The sequence below is a fragment of the Lepus europaeus genome, chromosome 11, assembly GCF_033115175.1.
Source record: "Lepus europaeus isolate LE1 chromosome 11, mLepTim1.pri, whole genome shotgun sequence".
Classification (NCBI taxonomy): Eukaryota; Metazoa; Chordata; class Mammalia; order Lagomorpha; family Leporidae; genus Lepus; species Lepus europaeus.
In genome coordinates this window covers 2112941-2132958 of record NC_084837.1, presented here as the reverse complement: position 1 = coordinate 2132958, position 20018 = coordinate 2112941, and the positions used below count along the sequence as shown (strand labels likewise).

At 50.8% G+C, this 20018-nt stretch overlaps 1 protein-coding gene across 7 annotated transcripts in view; it reads left to right on the top strand.

Moving 5' to 3' along the window:
* Positions 1-20018, top strand: part of AKAP13 (A-kinase anchoring protein 13) — a 326203-nt gene that overhangs the window by 129962 nt on the left and 176223 nt on the right. For all 7 annotated transcript variants that reach the window (XM_062204924.1, XM_062204923.1, XM_062204920.1 and 4 more), the window contains exon 5: positions 3905-4088. In XM_062204924.1, coding sequence (XP_062060908.1) covers positions 3905-4088 — 184 coding nt within the window. The remainder of the gene's footprint in view (positions 1-3904; positions 4089-20018) is intronic.

Here is a 20018-nt window from a genome sequence, read left to right as displayed (position 1 = left end):
TGTTGGTGTGCAGGAGGAGGTGGGTGTGGCTGACGGCTCCTCTGTTGGTGTGCAGGAGGAGGTGGTGTGGCTGACTGCTCCTCTGTTGGTATACAGGAGGAGGTGGTGTGGCTGACTGCTCCTCTGTTGGTGTGCAGGTGGAGGTGGGTGTGGCTGACTGCTCTGTTGGTGTGCAGGAGGAGGTGGTGTGGCTGACTGCTCCTCTGTTGGTGTGCAGGAGGAGGTGGTGTGGCTGACTGCTCCTCTGTTGGTGTACAGGTGGAGGTGGTGTGGCTGACTGCTCCTCTGTTGGTGTGCAGGAGGAGGTGGTGTGGCTGACTGCTCCTCTGTTGGTGTGCAGGAGGAGGTGGTGTGGCTGACTGCTCCTCTGTTGGTGTGCAGGAGGAGGTGGTGTGGCTGACTGCTCCTCTGTTGGTGTGCAGGAGGAGGTGGTGTGGCTGACGGCTCCTCTGTTGGTGTGCAGGAGGAGGTGGTGTGGCTCACTCCTCTGTTGGTGTACAGGAGGAGGTGGGTGTGGCTGACGGCTCCTCTGTTGGTGTGCAGGAGGAGGTGGTGTGGCTGACTCCTCTGTTGGTGTGCAGGAGGAGGTGGGTGTGGCTCACTCCTCTGTTGGTGTGCAGGAGGAGGTGGTGTGGCTGACTGCTCCTCTGTTGGTGTGCAGGAGGAGGTGGTGTGGTGACTGCTCCTCTGTTGGTGTGCAGGAGGAGGTGGTGTGGCTGACTCCTCTGTTGGTGTGCAGGAGGAGGTGGTGTGGCTGACTGCTCCTCTGTTGGTGTGCAGGAGGAGGTGGTGTGGCTGACTGCTCCTCTGTTGGTGTGCAGGAGGAGGTGGGTGTGGCTGACGGCTCCTCTGTTGGTGTGCAGGAGGAGGTGGTGTGGCTCACTCCTCTGTTGGTGTACAGGTGGAGGTGGTGTGGCTGACTGCTCCTCTGTTGGTGTGCAGGAGGAGGTGGTGTGGCTGACTGTTCTGTTGGTGTGCAGGAGGAGGTGGTGTGGCTGACGGCTCCTCTGTTGGTGTGCAGGAGGAGGTGGTGTGGCTCACTCCTCTGTTGGTGTACAGGAGGAGGTGGGTGTGGCTGACGGCTCCTCTGTTGGTGTGCAGGAGGAGGTGGTGTGGCTGACTCCTCTGTTGGTGTGCAGGAGGAGGTGGGTGTGGCTCACTCCTCTGTTGGTGTGCAGGAGGAGGTGGTGTGGCTGACTGCTCCTCTGTTGGTGTGCAAGAGGAGGTGGTGTGGCTGACTGCTCCTCTGTTGGTGTGCAGGAGGAGGTGGTGTGGCTGACTGCTCCTCTGTTGGTGTGCAGGAGGAGGTGGTGTGGCTGACGGCTCCTCTGTTGGTGTGCAGGAGGAGGTGGTGGGGCTGACTCCTCTGTTGGTGTGCAGGAGGAGGTGGTGTGGCTGACTGCTCCTCTGTTGGTGTGCAGGAGGAGGTGGTGTGGCTGACGGCTCCTCTGTTGGTGTGCAGGAGGAGGTGGGTGTGGCTGACGGCTCCTCTGTTGGTATACAGGAGGAGGTGGTGTGGCTGACTGCTCCTCTGTTGGTGTACAGGAGGAGGTGGGTGTGGCTGACTGCTCCTCTGTTGGTGTGCAGGAGGAGGTGGGTGTGGCTGACGGCTCCTCTGTTGGTGTGCAGGAGGAGGTGGTGTGGCTCACTCCTCTGTTGGTGTACAGGAGGAGGTGGGTGTGGCTGACGGCTCCTCTGTTGGTGTGCAGGAGGAGGTGGTGTGGCTGACTGCTCCTCTGTTGGTGTACAGGAGGAGGTGGGTGTGGCTGACGGCTCCTCTGTTGGTGTGCAGGAGGAGGTGGTGTGGCTGACTGTTCTGTTGGTGTGCAGGAGGAGGTGGTGTGGCTGACTGCTCCTCTGTTGGTGTGCAGGAGGAGGTGGGTGTGGCTGACGGCTCCTCTGTTGGTGTGCAGGAGGAGGTGGTGTGGCTCACTCCTCTGTTGGTGTACAGGAGGAGGTGGTGTGGCTGACTGCTCCTCTGTTGGTGTGCAGGAGGAGGTGGTGTGGTGACTGCTCCTCTGTTGGTGTGCAGGAGGAGGTGGTGTGGCTGACTGCTCCTCTGTTGGTGTGCAGGAGGAGGTGGTGTGGCTGACTGCTCCTCTGTTGGTGTGCAGGAGGAGGTGGTGTGGCTGACGGCTCCTCTGTTGGTGTGCAGGAGGAGGTGGTGGGGCTGACTCCTCTGTTGGTGTGCAGGAGGAGGTGGTGTGGCTGACTGCTCCTCTGTTGGTGTGCAGGAGGAGGTGGTGTGGCTGACGGCTCCTCTGTTGGTGTGCAGGTGGAGGAGGTGGTGTGGCTGACTGCTCCTCTGTTGGTGTGCAGGAGGAGGTGGGTGTGGCTGACGGCTCCTCTGTTGGTATACAGGAGGAGGTGGTGTGGCTGACTGCTCCTCTGTTGGTGTACAGGAGGAGGTGGGTGTGGCTGACTGCTCCTCTGTTGGTGTGCAGGAGGAGGTGGGTGTGGCTGACGGCTCCTCTGTTGGTGTGCAGGAGGAGGTGGTGTGGCTCACTCCTCTGTTGGTGTACAGGAGGAGGTGGGTGTGGCTGACGGCTCCTCTGTTGGTGTGCAGGAGGAGGTGGTGTGGCTGACTGCTCCTCTGTTGGTGTGCAGGAGGAGGTGGTGTGGCTGACTGCTCCTCTGTTGGTGTACAGGAGGAGGTGGGTGTGGCTGACTGCTCCTCTGTTGGTGTGCAGGAGGAGGTGGTGTGGCTGACTGCTCCTCTGTTGGTGTGCAGGAGGAGGTGGTGTGGCTGACTGCTCCTCTGTTGGTGTGCAGGAGGAGGTGGGTGTGGCTGACGGCTCCTCTGTTGGTGTGCAGGAGGAGGTGGTGTGGCTGACTGCTCCTCTGTTGGTGTGCAGGAGGAGGTGGTGTGGCTCACTCCTCTGTTGGTGTACAGGAGGAGGTGGTGTGGCTGACTGCTCCTCTGTTGGTGTGCAGGAGGAGGTGGTGTGGCTGACTGTTCTGTTGGTGTGCAGGAGGAGGTGGGTGTGGCTGACGGCTCCTCTGTTGGTGTGCAGGAGGAGGTGGTGTGGCTCACTCCTCTGTTGGTGTACAGGAGGAGGTGGGTGTGGCTGACGGCTCCTCTGTTGGTGTGCAGGAGGAGGTGGTGTGGCTCACTCCTCTGTTGGTGTGCAGGAGGAGGTGGTGTGGCTGACTGCTCCTCTGTTGGTGTGCAGGAGGAGGTGGTGTGGTGACTGCTCCTCTGTTGGTGTGCAGGAGGAGGTGGGTGTGGCTGACTGCTCTGTTGGTGTGCAGGAGGAGGTGGTGGGGCTGACTGTTCTGTTGGTGTGCAGGAGGAGGTGGTGTGGCTGACTGCTCCTCTGTTGGTGTGCAGGAGGAGGTGGTGTGGCTGACTGCTCCTCTGTTGGTGTGCAGGAGGAGGTGGTGTGGCTGACGGCTCCTCTGTTGGTGTGCAGGTGGAGGAGGTGGTGTGGCTGACTGCTCCTCTGTTGGTGTGCAGGAGGAGGTGGGTGTGGCTGACGGCTCCTCTGTTGGTGTGCAGGAGGAGGTGGGTGTGGCTGACGGCTCCTCTGTTGGTATACAGGAGGAGGTGGTGTGGCTGACTGCTCCTCTGTTGGTGTGCAGGAGGAGGTGGGTGTGGCTGACGGCTCCTCTGTTGGTATACAGGAGGAGGTGGTGTGGCTGACTGCTCCTCTGTTGGTGTACAGGAGGAGGTGGGTGTGGCTGACGGCTCCTCTGTTGGTGTGCAGGTGGAGGTGGTGTGGCTGACTGCTCCTCTGTTGGTGTGCAGGAGGAGGTGGTGTGGCTGACTCCTCTGTTGGTGTGCAGGAGGAGGTGGTGTGGCTGACGGCTCCTCTGTTGGTGTGCAGGAGGAGGTGGGTGTGGCTGATGGCTCCTCTGTTGGTGTGTTCTCCTCTTCTGACTCTCACGTCCTTCCTGCTGACAGATGCTGGCCCCCGTGAGACGTTGATGCATTTCGCTGTGCGCCTGGGACTGCTGAGGTTGACATGGTTCCTGCTGCAGAAGCCAGGTGGCCGCGGAGCTCTCAGTATCCACAACCAGGAAGGGGCGACACCTGTGAGCTTGGCCTTGGAGCGAGGGTATCACCAGCTGCACCAGCTTCTCACCCAGTGAGTGCTCTTTTCTGCTCCCCTCCTCTCCTTGCCAGCCCCACCCCTGACTCAGAGTGGTGCCGGCCCGGCAGCTCCGCGTGCGCTGCCACCAATCAAAACCATTGCCCTGTGCCCACCCAGCTGCAAGTGCGTGAACCTGCTCCTGCCGTCCAGATCATTGCCGAGAGACAACTGTGCGTCATCCTCCTGCCACTTGGTCCCTCCCTGCCTCCTTGCTTTCGCTGCTTGTTACCTCTTATAGTTTCTGAAAACTCAGAATGAGTCTTGTCTGTAACATTACCTGTGTGTGTAGTTTATCCTGGTTGAATACAACAGGAAAGTCGTCTGTGCCATGTATTTTCTTCACTATGTCTCCTTGATGTGAAAGAGTGAATTAGAAACCAGTATGTTCCTATTTTAATTGCATACAGAAAGTGTGCCATGCTGTTAAGTTTTGGTTTGGCGTCAGTTGAGTGTGTTTCTGTGAATGGAATCGAGAGTGGGGTTCTCTTTGTGTGAGTGCAGTACATGGCACAGGAGTTGTCCTGGAGATGGGCAGCAGGAACTCCATCTGTCTGTGGGTTCAGTAGTTCATGTTCTGACTCCTTGAGGAAAAATTTGGTGGAAGACTTTTAGGAAGTTGAAAGAGTTTTTGTTTTATAAACAGAAAAGTAAATGCATTAAAACAGCCAACATTTCTCACTGGAAAATTTACAAAAGGCAGGAGTTTCGGAAGTTTCTCTCGTTGGATGCCTTTCTATTAGTTTTATGGTCGTCATCATCTGCTCCACCAGATGATCTGAGCAAGAATAAACCCCGCAGGATCCGTGTTCTTTCGTAGTGAGCAGAGTTTATTCCCAAATCCTTGGGTTGAGTTGGGTGGTCTGGAAGGACCAAGGAGGGAGCTCAGCGCACAGTGCGGTCAGGAGACCTTTTTTTCACATCACTGCCCTGTGTACGCTTCTCCAGTCAGGACAGACAGAGGCTCCTGGCAGAGAATGCTCTGCGGACACCTGACTTCCGTGCTGACGCTGTCCCGGCACCCAGGTGTTCCACTCCTCCCCTCAGCCCCTCTGGCTGGTGATTGCGTGGCCTCGTTCAGCATGTGAAGCAGCTAACTGTGGCCCGCTGCTGGGAGCTCAGATGCACTTCTCTGGATTTGCTTTCTGGCCTGAGTTTGGAAGCACAGTCGATGAAGGACCGCCGCCGGCACACGGCGGTCACTGCAGCACGGCTCTAAGGAAACTGGAGAGCGCTTGTTCTTGGGGATCTTCGTGTGCTTTAGAGTGCTGCCCTGTCACGTGTGGGCAGGCCACCCGGCTCCCTGTGAAGAGAGGTGGGTCAGGGAGAACCTGAGGAGTCTCCAGGGAACTCCTGGAGGACTCTGAGGTGGGCCCTCCTGTGCTGTCCTGGGCTGAAGCCGCGAGCAGGTGCCGAGTCACAGCCGGCATGTGCACCATGGGAGGGAGGTGATTCCACTAAATCCCTTGTCTTACTGTGATACCTGTAGACTGCGCTAGAATTTCAGCCATAAAGGGTTTATTGTGGTAAAATATGTGTAAGACTGACTGGTCTGACCTCTTTTAGTGCCCATCTCATGGCCCTGTCTAGAAATGGTACCCCGTGAAGGACCGTCTCCCAGCGCAGCCTCTTCATGCCAGCCCCGGTCAGCTCTGTTCAGGGTTCCTCCTTCATGGGGGTTGTGCAGCGTTTGTCCCGTTCTTGGCTGGTTCCCATGGCACAGTGTTAGCTGCATCCACGTTGTCACGTGGGTCAGAATAATTTTATACTTGAAAACTGCTAGAGGAAGATTTTAAATAGTCATGCTACAGAAAAAAATTAGTAGGTGAGGTGATAGATTTGTTAATTAACTAATTTAATCTTTCTACATTAAATGTATCTAAATCAAATTTTACTGTGTAACTGTTTATAATGATCATTTGTCATTTTTTAAAAAAAACTTACACATAGACAAAAGATAGAAACAGGCTAAATATCTTTTAGCAGATAAACGGGCATACAGTATCCATGCAGTGGGCCAATCCAGCCTTAACAAGGGGAGATCATCTGTAACAGGCGCTGGACTGATGAAGTGACTGGACTTGGGTAAGAAGTAGCAGGGCCAGAAACAGAGGCCCGATCTGCTGAGAGGCTGGCCAGGGCCAGCCCACGCCTGGATTTCTAACAAGGTTCTGCCTCGAACCCATAGGCAGAAGTTGTAATGCATATTTTTCTGAGTAAGGCCTGTTTCTTGTATCACTTCTGTTCAACAAATATGAAATTGAAGTGTGCCTGTGTATATTTTTATTGAGAAATTATTTGCATTCTAATCTTCTGAAAAGTCAACTTCATTTAACCCTTTTGTATTCTACATACAAATGTATTCTAAAATACATTTGCTATTTTAATTCCTGGCTGCTTTGCCTTGTTTTTGCTTACTTTCAAAATTGGGGGTGGGGGTGGGGGTGGGGTGGGAGACGGTGCAGTTTGTGGCCAGGGCTGATTTTGGTTGGCAATCCATTGATAAAGCGAGTCTCATTCTGTGTGAAAACTGAGTTGCTGCTCTCGACTGCAGATGGGGTCTCTAACACCTGGGTCTTTAGAGACTTGACGTGGATACTCAGCCCAGCCGGTCGTGACAGCCCTTTGGGATGCTTCTGAGGGTTCCTTTGCTCTGTTCCCCGGCTGTTGCCCTTCACTGACTGTTCAGTGACAGGGAAGGGGGAGATTTTGTGGACTTCCTGCCCACTTGCTGTAGTTTCTCTTTTGATCTTCAGTTGTGTGTATGGAAGTACATGGTAACTGAATTTGACTCTGGATGAGATGTTACCAGTCTCACCTGAGAAGTCCCAGCCCCAGGATACCGGGCCCACCAGGTTTGCTGTAGTGCACAGCCAGACCCGGCTGTGGCCTGACTGGTGAGCCCCACTCCGTGTGCCTTCTGTGACGTGATGACTGTCGGTGAGTGGTGCCGTCCATTCTGCCTGAGCAGAAAAACCAGGGCCTGTGTGTCATTCAGCTCTGTGGAGCAGGTGGAGAAGCTGTCAGTACTTGAGTGTGAACAGAGACTGAGGGCCCGAGAGCTGTCTCTTCACTTGTGGCCCGTGTAACTGGGAGGAAGTTACCCATCCAGCCTGAGTCCACGCATGTCCTCTGTGCTAGATGGTGCCTGTCATGCCTCCATCACAGAGCTCACTGGCTGGTAAGTTTTCTTGCATGGTGACGCCATTAGTGAGATCAGAGTTCACTGGAGTGGAACTCATCTCAGCTGATTGATGGAGAGTGTCTGCCGAAGCGACTGGTCAGGGAGGCCAGATGGGTTGGTGGTTTGGAGTCCGGGGCCTCCGTGAAGCTGTGCGGTGTGCTCACTCCGTGGATTTGTTTGTTGCCTGGCGAGAGTCAGAGGTGCTCTGAGACACAGATGAGAACCTGTGGTGAGGGCGTAACTCGGGGACTGACGTCAGTGTTATCTGTTGCTACCCTTTCCTCTGTTTGCCTTTCATGCCTGACCAATCTTTCATGCATTAAAGGAAGGTTGCCAAGGTCCTGAAGTGTTGTGGGCAGTTCTTGGATGTCCCTGCGTGTTAAGGGTTCCAGATGTCCCAGTGCAGTCAGCGGGGCGCTGGACGTGCTGCAAGGCTGAAGCTGACAGCCTGGTGGCGCCAGGGGCTCCCGGCCGCACAGACTCGTTCGCGAGGTGCCGTGCTCCGCAGAAGCCGGCGCTCGCAGGGCTGCTCTCTGGAGCGTTGTCAGAGCAGTGCGGAAACGTTTCAGCCGCCCTAGGAGCTGGTTTTAAAGAATTTGCCCTCATAAACTTTATCTCATTTTTAGTGACTGTTCAACAAATCTTTGTTTGTCGAATGACCTCACTGCACTAGAAACCACGGTTGCTGTGTTGCAGTTGTCGTTTTATCCCAGCCTCGGACGGCCTTTCTGAAGTGAGTGTTTTCTGAGTTTCCTGGGGGAGGCAGTGTGGACAGCGGTAGAGCTGCTGTGACACGTGTGACTGCCTGTTCGGTTCTCTGTTCCTTCTTTGAGACACTTGCACTTAAACCTAGATTCAGAGTCAGACTCCAGAGCAGCTCCTCCAGTGTACCTATTTCACGGCTGAACCGAGTGCTCTGGAGCAAGATATTCTATAAATATAGCAATTGCATTTTAGGGTCCTTTTAAATGGTCCTCCATAGCACATACGGTGCAAAGTAAGTTTTTGGAGCCTTTCTTTTGCTTATCGGGGAAAGGATGGGGCAGACATAACTTCTTCCAAGTAATAACCATCTGGCTCTCTGCCCATCTGTCCATCTGCCTGACCTGTCACTTTGATGTATGGGTCTGTGTGTTTTGGAAAAGGTGAGATGGTGGAGATGGGTAGGGCTAGAGGTGCTGGGAAGGCGCTGACATTTACTGAGTATGAATACCTGCTTTTGTTACACACGGCACTGTGTTTTCCATTTGTTCTGTGTGCAAGCTCTCGGCTGGCCGCTCAGTAGCACTGCACAGGAGGAGACACCCAGAGAGGCCAAGCAGCTCGCCCAGGGCCATGACATTAGTGAGTTGCCATCATCACAGACTGTCTTCAGGTGATTTTCAGCTTTATCAATAGAATTGTGTGAGGAGCCATGATAACATTTGTTGTCTTAAAACCAAATTAATTTGATTATGTGATGCAAAGATTTGATTTTAGGTATCTTTTCCCCCCCTCTTTGTGCAAATTTTTGGTTGAATGACTTTAAGGATTTTGATGTTTTGTAACTTTTTTTTTTTTTTAAAGATTTATTTATTTATTTGAAAGTCAGAGTTACACAGAGAGAGGAGAGGCAGAGAGAGAGAGGTCTTCTATCTGATGGTTCACTCCCCAGTTGGCCGCAGTGGCTGGAGCTGTGCCGATCTGAAGCCAGGAGCCAGGAGCTTCTTTCGGGTCTTGCATGTGGGTGCAGGGGCCTAAGGACTTGGGCCATCTTCTACCGCTTTCCCAGGCCACAGCAGAGAGCTGCATGGGAAGTCAAACCGGTGCCCATATTGGGATGCCGGCACTTCAGGCCAGGGCGTTAACCTGCTGTGCCACAGTGCTGGCCCCTGTTTTGTAACTTTTTAAGCCCTTCAACTAGTAATTTCAAGATTGCAACCTGGTACCTTGCTGAATATTGTATAGTAAACTTCCTAAGGCTGATCACTCTAGGTGGGAAACAGGGGCACTAGTCTCCATTCGTCGTATGTGTTGGACTAGCGTTTTGCATAGATTCTCATATAGTGTCCTCTGACCCTCATGGGTGGGCATGTCCCCCCTATGTGGAGGGAAGGCCACAGCTAGGGAAGATTGGAACAGGAGACTGAGCCAGGCTGCTACGGGGCTGTGATCTTCCTGGGAGGGTAGGAGGTGTTGGGACATGTCTGTGTTGCAGTCACAAAACCATTCCCAGTGTCTTGTGTCCCTTCCTGCAGCTCCTGTGGAGGTGGCCAGGTAATGTTCATGCTGCAGCATTTTCTGCAGAGTTTTTCTCCATAGTTGCGAAGTGACACAGCCTGGTCTGTGGTAAGGTGATCTCTATGGCAACAGCATGTGCTTTTGGAACAACTTGTTGCTGACTTCACTGTAGCCTTAAGTGAGAGACAACATTGGCCAAATGCATATGGGGCTTAATATGCAGGTACGGGAAAATTAAGGGTGGGTTGGTTGGTTGGCACCTTCCATTCTCTTAAAAAAAAATCCGACTCCATAGAGACCATTGCACAATATTTTTATTTGGCCAGTGTTGAAGTTTCCTTAAAAATGTGTGAATAGAAATAATGACTTGAAAAGTTTGTCTGTTTATTAGTAGCAGAAATAGAAGTGATCCTTACGCAAGGGCAGAAAAGTAGGCCTGTTAAATAAATATTTTGGCTAAAATCAGTAGTTGGCCAAAACTGAGTATCACCGTGATAGAATGAAGTTTTGTGGTATAAGAATAAGTAGGAGATAATGTAAAGCATAACTAATTTGATACACGTATTGGGATGTGATAGCTCGTTTCCAACATCTGACCAGTCCTGGAAGGGCACTGATTTCTCAGCTTCGCCGGCTTCAGGGCAAGTATGCATCGCTGGATTATGAAACAGTGTGCATACTTCCTACTGAACGTCAGGAATCCTCATTGGACTGTAGAAAACTAGAATTCAGGAAAGCTTTTCAGTAACATGTTTTCTAGAAGAAATCTTATATTAGGATTCTTGGCTTAGTGAACCACAGAAGTCCTTTAACTGCTGAGAGTGGTCAGCATTGCGAAACAGTCGTTTTGACAGGTGTGGTTGAGATGTGGCCAGAGACACTTAAGATTAGAAGGCTTTGTGTTCTTGAAGTGATCTTACAGTTTTGAATTTTGATTAATGAAAACAAAATGTATAGGAGATCCCGAATTTTTTTTCTTACACATTTTCCACGTATATTTACATTATAGTTGTAGTGATTTTGGGCATTTTTTCTCCTTATAAAAAATTAGGAAATAGCATTGTTGACATTCTGTTTTAATGTTTTTCTAAGGTGTGGATATTTTACAGCTAGTACTTTGCCTTGAGAGATGTGGCTCACATGGAATGAGATATCTGAAGTTCTTAAAAATTTTTCTACTCAATATGTATTTTAGGTTCTGAATGCTAGTTAACAAAGTTGATCAAAACCAGGGTTTTAATGTAATCAAGTAGCTATAGTTCTGTGTCATTCCATTTAGAATTTTATAAACATTTGTTGGCTTACAGAGGTTACCTAGCTTGTGTAATCTCTTAATATTTGTATTTCAAGCTGTTGTCTTAATAGTCAAGCTGTTGCTCTGTGTGACCATTTGAAAATTGTTTATAACATTTCATAAAACATTAAGAGTTTTCAGTCACTAACTTTGCAGCATTTTACTCTTATAATAAATATGTACTTTATGCCTTAACTAGTGATAGAATTTTTGCATACAGAGCACATGAGGAGGTTTGTACTTTAAATTTTGTAGGTTAAAGTTAAAGCAGGAGCCGGCACTGTGGCGTAGTGGGTAAAGCCTCTGCCTGCAGAGCTGGCATCTCATGTGGGCACCAGTTTGAGACCCGGCTGCTCTACTTCTGATCCAGCTCTCTGCTGATGACCTGGGAAAACAATGGAAGATGGCCTAAGTGCTTGGGCCTCTGCACCCACGTGAGAGACCTGTAAGAAGCTCCTGGTTCTTGGCTTTGGATCAGCGCAGCTCCTGGTCGTTGGTGGCCATCTAGGGAGTGGACCAGTGGTTGGGAGACCTTTCTCTGTCTCTCTCAGTCTGCCTCTGCCTCTCTGCAACTCTGCCTTTCAAATAAATAAATAAATCTTAAAAAAAAATAGTTAAAACATACTCACTAGTTTAATACAAGGGTCTTCAAAAAGTTGCTGGAATGTATGTATTGTGGAAAAACTATACATGACTTCCAAATAAGCGTGCCTTTCAATTCCACTTCTGCACAAACGCTTCTCAGCGTCCCATGATGGTCTTTGTATTGGTGGTGTAGCTTCATTGATGCGGTGACAGCCGGAGCAGTCACTTGGCCGGTTGACGACACTGGTGCTTGGAAGGCGTCTCCCTGGCAAAGCTGGGCTTGGGTGAATCCCATTGTCCTACGTCTGAGGGCCTCAACTCCCTCATGAATAAAATGGGAAGAAATAATGTGTACCTCATGGACCACTTAGGGCTAAACAAGAGCATGTTTATAATAATCTTCAAAACGTCCTGTGTCCCTTTGTTTGGAGAACTGGGAAATTCCTTGGGAATGATTTTTTTTTGTTTTTTTGTTTTTTTTGACAGGCAGAGTGGACAGTGGGAGAGAGACAGAGAGAAAGGTCTTCCTTTGCCGTTAGTTCACCCTCCAATGGCCGCCGTGGCTGGCGCGCTGATCCGAAGGCAGGAGCCAGGTGCTTCTCCTGGTCTCCCATGGGGTGCAGGGCCCAAGCACCTGGGCCATCCTCCACTGCACTCCCTGGCCACAGCAGAGAGCTAGCCTGGAAGAGGGGCAACCGCGACAGAATCTGGCGCCCTGACTGGGACTAGAACCCAGTGTGCCGGTGCCGCAGGCAGAGGATTAGCCTATTGAGCTGCGGCGCCAGCCGGGAATGATTTGATCTGTGTGTGATCTGACGTCCATTACCACGTGGTTTCTCACTCACTGTAACCTGGACAGCCTTACCTAGAACAGTACTACTGTCTTTTTTTTTTTTTTTTTAAAGATTGATTTACTTATTTGAAAGGCAGAGTTAACAGAGAGGCAGAGGAGGCAGAAGGAGAGAGAGGTCTTCCATCCGCGGTTCATTCCCCAAATGGCCTCAGTGGCCAGAGCAATCCGAAGCCAGAAGCCTGGAGCTTCTTCTGGGTCTTCCACGTGGGTGCAGGGGCCCAAGGCCTTGGGCCATCTTCCACTGCTTTCCCAGAAACAGTAGCAAGGAGCTGGGTAGGAAATGGAGCAGCCAGGACTTGAAGCAGCGCCCATATGGGATGCCGGCACTGCAGGCTATGGCTTTACCCACTATGCCACAGTACTGGTCCCAACACTGTCTTTTAAAACAGCAGGAAACTGAGCCCCATTTTGTTCTTAGAATTTTGAGGAATAAGCAGTGGTGGGTGATGTGAAGGGCATTGCCTGCTGTTAGCCTGAGCAAGGTGCTTGTGTCCCCCTCCCCTCCATTCCAGCACCTGCCGGCTCCTCCGTTTATGTTCTTCAGGGTTACTGCGGTCCCACACTGTACCACGTCGTCGCTGTTCATCACACACCCGTGTTGTCTGCTCCTCACACACGGTAGCATTCCCACAGTACGTATGAGGAAACAGGTGTGCCGAGGAGCGTGGGTGACCAAGGTGACGCAGATTAAACCAAATCTGTTTGCCTTTCCAGCTTATGTTCTAACCATTGCCTTCTAAAACTCTGTCTTTAATGATGTGACGGTGCACAATTTAGAACAAAATACCCAGTGTACAGTAGTCGCTTGGCCCATGCGCCTGTTCCCTCTCCTTTCCACTCTCCTTACATACGTTGTGAAGGACGGAGGGACGTTTCTGTGCCACACCACCACCCCAAATGAGGAAGCCAGTGAGGAGAAGATGAGGCACGTTAATGCTGGTGCCTCCAGCGCGTCTCTGTGTGCACGGATGATGTGTGAGTCTCCTGAGGCGCTGGGGCTGGGCGTCAGCTGTTCCTTTGCCCTCGCCTTCTGGCATTCAGCCTCTCCAGCTCCATTTCAGGGGAATTGTGGTCTGTTTTACAGAACTCACGGAGGTTTTTATTTCTGCCAATTTAATTGATTTCATTTACAAGAGAAAGAACACTTTCCCCCTCCCGCAGCTGAGACCTGAGCCGTCACTGATGCCTCCCAGGTGCACGTTGGCAGGGAACTGAAGTCCGGATCGGGAGCTGAGGTTGAACCCGGGCTCTCCAGCATGGCACAGGGCGTCCTAGTCACCAGGCTGCATGGCTGCTTCGGAGCTCGTGGAGTGGTGCTGCTTGGGTGATGCGGTTTCTTGGGAATGTTGCAATGCTTCCTGAAGACGGAAGTAGGTGCCACACGCAGTTCCTCGTCAGAGCAGACCAGAGCAGACATGCCTTAGGAGGGCCCACTCGACTGCTTTCTCTATCCTTGCGTTTTCGTCTGAGGCAAGCATTGAAATAGGATGGGCCTGCGGTATTCGTGGTGCACGGACAGGTGTGTGTGAGTATCAACTGATCTTCACTGTTTATTCTTTGAGCGTGTCTCTGGCTTTTTCTTTCTTTCTTTCAACGTGAAACGTGTGGACTTACCCTGAATGACTGGTTGTGTTAGGACCAGAAAAGTGTTTTTCTCTGTAGTTAATTTGACTGGGTTTCAAATGCATGTTAATGTCAAAGCCTGGATTTTGTCATGAGTTGTACCATACAAAGCTGGGCAGGAAGGCAGAGGTACACTGGTTTTCAGTGGTGAAATATCAAGTGGGATGCTGGGAAATTAAGTTTTGTTGTACCACCTACATAAACTTTGGGATTTGGGGCCAGCCATAGGTACTCAGTTTGGATGCTGTAACCCCGTCTCAGAGGAATGTCCTCTGATTTGTGTTACACTACAGTTGAAGAACTTGCTGTGATCCTATAAAGTTCATGGCAGAAACCCAATCTACCAGATGAGCTTCATAAATACTACAGCTATTCATTTGTCTGATACCAGACTAAATAGTTAATTTTTGTAAGCTTCCTTTTTTCTTTAAGATTTATTTATTTGTTTGACAGGCATAGTTACAGAGAGAGAAAGATCTTCCATTCCCAAATGGCTGCAACAGCATGGGCTGGGCTGAGCTGAAGCCAGGAGCTTCTTTCAGGTCTCCCACGTTGGACCATCCTCCACTGCTTTCCCAGGCACATTATCAGGGAGCGGGATTGAAAGTGGAGCAGCCATGACATGAACCGGTACCCATAGGGGTTGCTGGCATTGCCCATGGCAGCTTTACTCGTCACACCACGACCCCAGCCCCAAGCTTCCTTCTCTTGTTCTTTTTCGCCTTCCTCCTTCTAATGTTTTCTTACCCTGGTAAGAGTTAAATCCTAGCTCCTGCGAGGCCTTGCAAAACCCTCTGAGACCTGAACCCTTTGCAACCTTGGCCCCTCATCCCAGCACATTCCACTCATTCCCATTGTCTTCCCTGACAGTGACACTGGCCTGCTCACTGCCACCTCGGAGTTTCGCCTTTGCCCGATCGTTTCTGTCCCACTCACTCCACTCGTAGTTCAGGCCAGCGGCCGTGTCGCCTCCTCAGAGAGTGAGTGTTTCCTCACTGCCTGACTGAAGAAACCACTGCCCAGCCCAGGATGGGTGCTGCCACGAGCAGCCTGCTGTGTCGTCTTCAAAGCACTCGTCTCCGTCAGTGCTGAAGCCCTTCTGAAACAGAAGTTCCATTTCAGTATGGACCATGGCTGTCTTATTTCTTCATGAATATATTCTGGTATCTAGAATCATAGCAGATAATGCATGAACATTTGTTGAATTTTCTGGAATCGTGTTGTTGGGGGCATCCTGAAATATGAGCTTAAGAACGATGGCGAGCAGGCTGGCTTCCAGGTGGAGGGCAGTCGATCTGTGGCTTGATCTTTCCCACAGGCTGTGAGGGACAGCAGCAGCGCCTGTGTGCCTGTTCAAAAGCGAGTGTTCACGCAGAACTTGCTGCTCTTTCCGAGGCCGCGGGGCGGTGTTTTGTAATTGCTTCATGTGCAGGCTACTCCCTTCAGTTTCACAAGACTGTGTCTGTACTTCAGACTTCATGCCGAGTGAGTCAGAATCCTCCATCCACCTGTGCAGTCTTTGTGTACGCACTGGACAGAGAATACATGTTTTTTGAAAGCACTTTTGTTGCTAAGATAGGAGTGTTCAGTAGAATCCCTTAGTGCCATTTGAAGATGTCCTCTAAGGCAGCACTTGTCTTCCATCCAGTTAGTCCCCATGAATTGCTACATGGAGTTACTTTGGAAGAAGTGGATTGCTTGGAGTGAACAGAAATATTTGGCATTTTTCCCCTCATTGGGTCATTGGCTCTGTGAAGCCGTGATTGCTTTACCTGAGCTATTGTTCTCTTGGAGAACTTTGGTCTTTCACCTGGAAGGTGGAGTGGGCGTTTCTGGCGAGGATGTTCTGAAGGATGGCGGGCTGCTCTGCAGTGTGTCATTTTCCTTAGGGACTGGGATTTGTTCCTGGTGTTTCCCATTGGACATCACCATGGAGGTGGGTATTGGACGCATTTGACTGCACGATGAAGGCCAGTTGGGAATGAACTTGTGGTGCGCCTGGAGTGCTGTCCAGCCAGCAGAGTGGAGCGTCCGTCACAACCGTGTCCAGTCTGAGCTGTGCGCTCTCTCACCTGCTGGTGGGCTGCGGGGGCTATGGAGACCACATTTCATTCCTCTAGAAATTTATTTCTAGAATTTTTGCTTCTGCGATGTATTGGAATGTGTGCAAAGCAGCGTGTTAGCCCTGGTAAATCGTTTGAGAAGTTCTGCTCTGACCCAGTGTGTCTTGCTGTTCTCAGGGAGAGAAGGTCCACATGAGATGCTTTTGTCACAGCAGCAGGTTGTGGGTGAGAGACTGGAGAGTCACACTGAGTGCCTGGACGTGATGTTCTCTCTTTTTTATGACCTGCTTTGTTTTCCTAACTGCTTCCAGATAACGTTGCTCTGTTCCAGTTATGAGTCGTGGGAAGTGCCGAGTCAGGCCGTGCACTGCATGGGAGCACTGAGGTCATCAGGAGCTTCCCGGGTGTCTGGGTGCGGAGCTGCCTTTGCGTCTTAATGACAGTCACACGGCTTCATGCCTGGAGACGGGTGCTGCCCAGACTTCTTTTTTTTTTAGCAGAAGTTTATTTTCATTTTTCCTGAACTGGAAAGCTTGTTTAAAGGGTAATGACTTCGGCTGGTGCCGCGGCTCAGTAGGCTAATCCTCCATCTGCGGCGCCGGCACACCGGGTTCTAGTCCCGGTCGGGGCGCCGGATTCTGTCCTGGTTGTTCCTCTTCCAGGCCAGCTCTCTGCTGTGGCCCGGGAAGGCAGTGGAGGATGGCCCAGGTCCTTGGGCCCTGCACTCACATGGGAGACCAGGAGAAGCACCTGGCTCCTGGCTTCGGATCAGCACGATGCGCCAGCCGCAGCGGCCACTTGGTGGGTGAACCAACGGCAAAGGAAGACCTTTCTCTCTCTCTCTCTCACTGTCCACTCTGCCTGTCAAAATAAAATTAAAAAAAAAAAAAAAGGGTGATGACGTCATTGGATTGAAGTTGTGGATTTCTGTAAGTAGAAAAAATGGCCGACTTGTAGGATTTTGAAATTGTCCAGTTGGAAGCCTGCTTCTCAGGTTTTTTAGTGTTAACTGTCACTTCCTGCTTAGCCCCTAAATCTTCCTATTTAGTTTTGAATGATTTTTAGTAATGAGACCAGGAGAATTGATGGGTGTTCCTTTCTTTCTATAATGATTTGGTTAAATTGGCATATGATTTTTGGCTTGTGTTTTTGTTCTATTAGCTAAAGAAACTCTTGATGTTTTAAAATGCCATTATGTTCGTAAGACTATGTATAAGAAACGTGTTGTCTTCATAAAAAAATAAAAATCATAAAATAAAAGGCTCCCCCCACCCCACACCAAGAAGTTTAAGCTATTTCTGCTCTGTTTGCTGTTGTTAGTGTGAAATGACAGTTAGCACTTCCTCTCCTCTCCCAGTTGAGAACTGATTTGGGTCCAGGGTGTTCATGTTCTTACTTTCAAGACAGCCTTTGTCATTGAGCAGCTGCAGGCACGGGGTGTTCAGGGGACAGTGAGTGGTCAGGCGGCCGACTGCTGTGGGACACAGGTGCTGGCAGAGAGCCTCCCATGGGAATCCTCTGTCTTAGACCACCGGGTTGGAAACCCTTATTTATCCACTTTGAGTCCCTGAGGTGGCCCATGTCTCCCGGAACAAGAGGGCGACAACAGGAAGGTGTGCCGGTGCCGCAAGGCAGAGGATTAGCCTGTTAAGCCATGGCACCGGCTGAAAAGTCACTTTTTCAAGATCTTGAAAGCAAGGCAGTGGGGAGGGGTCCAAAAGACACACAGTTGGGTGTTAGAGGCAGGTGGTGATCCAAAAGTCCCAGAACCCTTGGGTAAGGGAGCTGGAGAAGCTGCACAGGAGAAAAGGAGGCAAGAGCAGAAAAGCATCGTGGAAGCTGTGGCCACAGTCTGTGCCCCGTGCTCCACTGCACCATAAGCCCCCCAGATGTGTGTTTTTATAAGATCTTGTTTGTGGGGTCAGCGTTCCTGCACTGTAGCATTAGAGTTGCTGCCTGCATTGCCAGCACCTCACTTCTGATCTGGCTTCCTGAGAATGTGCCTGGGAGGACAGTGGTCTCTCCCCCTCGTGGGAGACCCTGATGGAGTTCTTGGTTCCTGGTTTCAGCCTGGCCCTGCCCTGGCTATTGCAGCCATTTGTGGGGTGAACAAGTGGTTGGAAGATTCTCTCTCTCTCTCTCTCTCTCTCTCCCTCCCTCTCCCCCCCTCCCCCCCCTCTTCCCCCCTTCCCCCTCCCCCTATCTCCCCCTCTCTCTGTTCCCCCTCCTCCTTTTCCCCTCTCCCTCTCTCCCCCCTCCCCCATACTCCTCCCCCCTCCCTTTCTCTCCCTCTCTCGCCCTCCCTCTCCACTCCCTCCCTTTCTCCCTCCTTCCTCCCCCCACCTCTTCTCGTTTTCTCTTTAACTCAGCCATTCAAATTGATAAATAAATCTGTAAACAGAATTTTGTGTGTTTCATCGGTCTGCGTTCTCTGCTACACACTAGGCAGTGGCGTTGGTTTTGTGTGGTGTTTGCAATGTTGGCTGAGTTCTGGTTCCCTTATTCACAAGCAGATTGCTTCTTTCTCCTATCTGCAGTTTTCTCTTCTACCAGTGAGAGTGATAGCATTCTCCCTCACAGGGTAGTTAAGAGAATGAATGAAATGATTATTAAAGCACCATAGTTCAATGTCTGATGCATGGTGAAATGATAAATATTAACAGTGAAAGGAAATGGGTGTGGCGTGGACCCCCTCGTTTGTAGAAGGAAATAGAAACCAGTATTTAATGAGTATTTACTAGGCATAGATAATATTACGGGTGTATACACACGTATAATTGAACACATATATATACACAATATATAGCCAGATACACACACGTATACACACATAGATCTTAAACACACACACATATCTTATTCCTCCATTTTTTTAAAAAAAAGATTCATTTTTATTTATTTGAAAGAGTTACAGAGTGAGGTAGAGACAGAAAGAGGTCTTCAATCTACCTTTTACTCCCTTATTGGCCTCAACAGCCAGAGCTGCGCTGATCTGAAGCCAGGAGCTTCTTCCAGGTCTCCCATGTGCAGGTCCCAAGGACCTGGGCCATCCTCTACTGCTTTCCCAGGCCATAGCAGAGAGCTGGACCAGAAGAGCAGCATCTGGGACTAGAACCGTTGCCCATATTGGGATACCGGCGCTTCAGGACAGGGTGCTAACCTGCTGCGCCACAGCGCCGGCCCCTTTTTCCTCCATAGTTAACAGATGGAAGAAGCCCTGGCAGGTAGGAGCTGTGTGGTGTGTCTCAGGTCAGACCGTGGTGTGCGTGAGATACTTGGAGCTGACGCCAGTGCTTTTCTGGTCCTCCCACTCTGTGATTTAGCCTCCAGGGAAGACAGAACTCAACACCGTTAGATAAATTGTAGGGAACTGGGTGACGAATATTCTTTTGCCCCTTAGGATAAGGTAGATGCTGGTGGGTGTGAGTTTTGTGAACTACGTGGGAATGCCATTCTCAGCATTTCAGAGTTAAGATGGGTCCTGGCTTTCACCGGTGGAATGTGCTTACTTTGAGAACAGCTAAGCAATGGAAATTGGGGCTAAGCAGTTTGTCTTACATTTTCATCCAAGTCTCATCAATGTAGCAGCAAATGCTGGACTTGGGACATTTTTTGAGAAAATGTTGCAAATGTGCCACCTGGAGTGGGCATTGCTTTGCCTCATAGAGAAGCTTCTCCTTGAGGTGTCCCCCGAAATGCACTCTGCTGCGCTCCCCTGGGAGGTGTTCTCACCGGGACCACCTCTCCCCCCTGAAGCACTGCAGAGCTGGATAGTGGGAGAGCACAGACTTCCCAGGCTGTGCAGCCTGTTTCCAAAGTCGGACCTGCAGTGCTGGCGAGTTAGTTACCTGTGCCAGTACCTACCGTGTGCCATGTGATAGTTACGTGACTTGTGCCCTCTCCCCATTGATTGCCACAGCAGTTTTGTAAAGGGACTGTTGAATTTTTTTATAGACCATACTCAAAAGAGGTTAAGGGTCTGGCCCAGGTTTTCACATCTTGTTAGTTAATCAGATTTGATTTGAGCCTGTGTTCACTGTCAGGCTGATGAGTTGCTGTTTCGTAGTCCTAGTTTTCTCATCTTGACACAGCAGTACTACTATGA